General features: G+C 42.4%; 1 protein-coding gene across 2 annotated transcripts in view; it reads left to right on the top strand.

The window, feature by feature from the left end:
* Window positions 1-2,500, top strand: part of pygl (phosphorylase, glycogen, liver) — a 37,880-nt gene that overhangs the window by 25,068 nt on the left and 10,312 nt on the right. For both annotated transcript variants that reach the window (XR_008632882.1, XM_055158799.1), the window contains exons 13-14: window positions 8-155; window positions 1,456-1,514. Coding sequence is in view for 1 of the 2 variants with exons in the window: in XM_055158799.1 (XP_055014774.1) it covers window positions 8-155; window positions 1,456-1,514 (207 nt within the window). In the remaining variant the exon portion in view is untranslated. The remainder of the gene's footprint in view (window positions 1-7; window positions 156-1,455; window positions 1,515-2,500) is intronic.

Below are 2,500 nucleotides of genomic sequence, written 5' to 3'. Positions count from 1 at the left end.
GTTTCAGGAGAACAAGTTGAAGTTCTCTCAGTACTTGGAGCGAGAATATCGAGTCAAAATAAACCCGTCGTCCATTTTCGACGTCCACGTGAAACGAATCCACGAGTACAAGAGACAAGTCCTCAACTGTCTGCACATCATCCACCTCTACAACCGTGAGTACACGCAGTACTACTACTACTACTACTACTACTACTACTACTACACTGTCTGCACATCATCCACCTCTACAACCGTGAGTACTACAGAGTACTACTACTACTACTACTACTACTACTACACTGTCTGCACATCATCCACCTCTACAACCGTGAGTACTACAGAGTACTACTACTACTACTACTACTACTACTACTACTACTACTACTACTACTACTACTACTACTACTACTACTACTACTACTTACTGTACTGTGAGTACTACAGAGTACTACTACTGATACTGCAGTAAGTCTCTGTAGGTTCTAGTTCTAAAAGTTCTTCTGTGTTTGTTTGTGACCTGGAGCCACAGAAACAGAATGTTCCTGAAGTTTTTTTTGACCTGTAGCAGTGGAAGTTTTTTTTGACCTGTAGCAGTTTTGTAATTGAAGTTGTGGCCTCGCCCCAGATGCGCCTGAAGCGAGTCTCAACAACGTCCAAATTCTCCTGTGTCATTAAACCAGAGTCATAAAAGGAGCTGGAAACTTCCACCTGGGAAAACGACTCGACTCGACTCGACTCCGACCTGAAGCTTTTTGTTTTCTCTCTTTGTCTTTTGTCTGGATGACGTCACATTTTAATATCCAGGTTATGTAATGTTTGATTGACAGTTCAAGTGTTTGTTGTTGAGAGTTTCACACACACAGAATCATGTGAAAATCAAACTCCTGCTTCAGTGACGTTTCAGCCTCATGAAAGAAACTGAGTCTAGAAAAACACTTTTTAAAAACTTTGGTGTTGAATTTGAGCCGTGAGTTTGTGTTTGTGTCGTGTTTTTTAACAGTTTAAATCATTTAGTTAAATACAGATTATTATTTTTCCTAAACTGAAGTTCTAGATCAGGTGTGTCCAAACTGTGGCCTGGGGGCCAAATGCGGCCCTCAGATAAATGTTTCTTGGCCCTCAGACTCAGACTTCCAGGTGAATTGGCCCAAATTACATGACATCAATTAAAAAAATATTTTTTTACTGCAAGTTTTTTTTTGAAAATCTGCCTCGATAAATCAAATATTGAATATTTAGTGTTTGTTGGTTTTAAGGATGTTGGTGTGAACAAAGTCTGAGGTTCATTCTGTTAAACTTGTGCAGATTTGATTGATTCTCAGTCTTTGTCCCTCGATCGTTGCTCTGCTTCTTCGTCTGTTTACATCTGTGGAACCTGATGATAAAAGTTTGGACTCGAAAACATCAGCAGGTTTATTTTCACTCTGGTTAAATCTGATTTACTGATTGATTTTGTTTGTTTGTTTTTGACAGAAATCAGGATGAACCCGAACGCCTCCTTCACTCCCCGGACGGTGATCATCGGGGGAAAGGTGCACACTCCTATATGTGCACACGTCACGTACACACGTCACGTACACACGTACACACGTCATGTACACACACGTACACACGTCACGTACACACGTCACGTACACACACGTCACGTACACACGTCATGTACACACATACACACGTCACATGCACACGTCACATGCACACGTCATATACACATGTCATATACACATGTCATACATTTAAACACATTTATTAAGATGCAAATATTCGTAGATAATTTATTTCATCTGTAATTTAATTTCTGCTCCTGTAACAAGAACAACACACACACACACACACACACACAAACACACACACACACACACACACACAACACACACACACACACAAACACAACACACAACACACACACACACAACACACACACACACACACACACACACACACACACAAACACACACACACACACACACACACACACACACACACACACACACACACACACACACACACACACACACACACACACACACACACACACACACACACACACACACACACACACACACACACACACACACACACACACACACACACACACACACACACACACACACACACACACACAAACACACACACACACACACACACACACACACACACACACACACACACACACACACACACACACACACACACACACACACACACACACACACACACACACAACACACACACACACACACACACACACACACACACACACACAAACACACACACACACACACACACACACACACACATACACACACACACACACACACACACACACACACACAACACACACACACACACACACAACACACACACACACACACACACACACACACACACACACACACACACACACACAAACACACACACACACAACACACACACACACACACACACACACACACACACACACACACACACACACACACACACACACACACACACACACACACAAACACACACACAC

The sequence above is a fragment of the Boleophthalmus pectinirostris genome, unplaced genomic scaffold, assembly GCF_026225935.1.
Source record: "Boleophthalmus pectinirostris isolate CB_2022bp ecotype Guang Dong unplaced genomic scaffold, ASM2622593v1 HiC_scaffold_10, whole genome shotgun sequence".
Classification (NCBI taxonomy): domain Eukaryota; kingdom Metazoa; phylum Chordata; class Actinopteri; order Gobiiformes; family Gobiidae; genus Boleophthalmus; species Boleophthalmus pectinirostris.
Note: the sequence above shows the minus strand (reverse complement) of the source record. Positions and strands in the feature narration are given on the sequence as shown.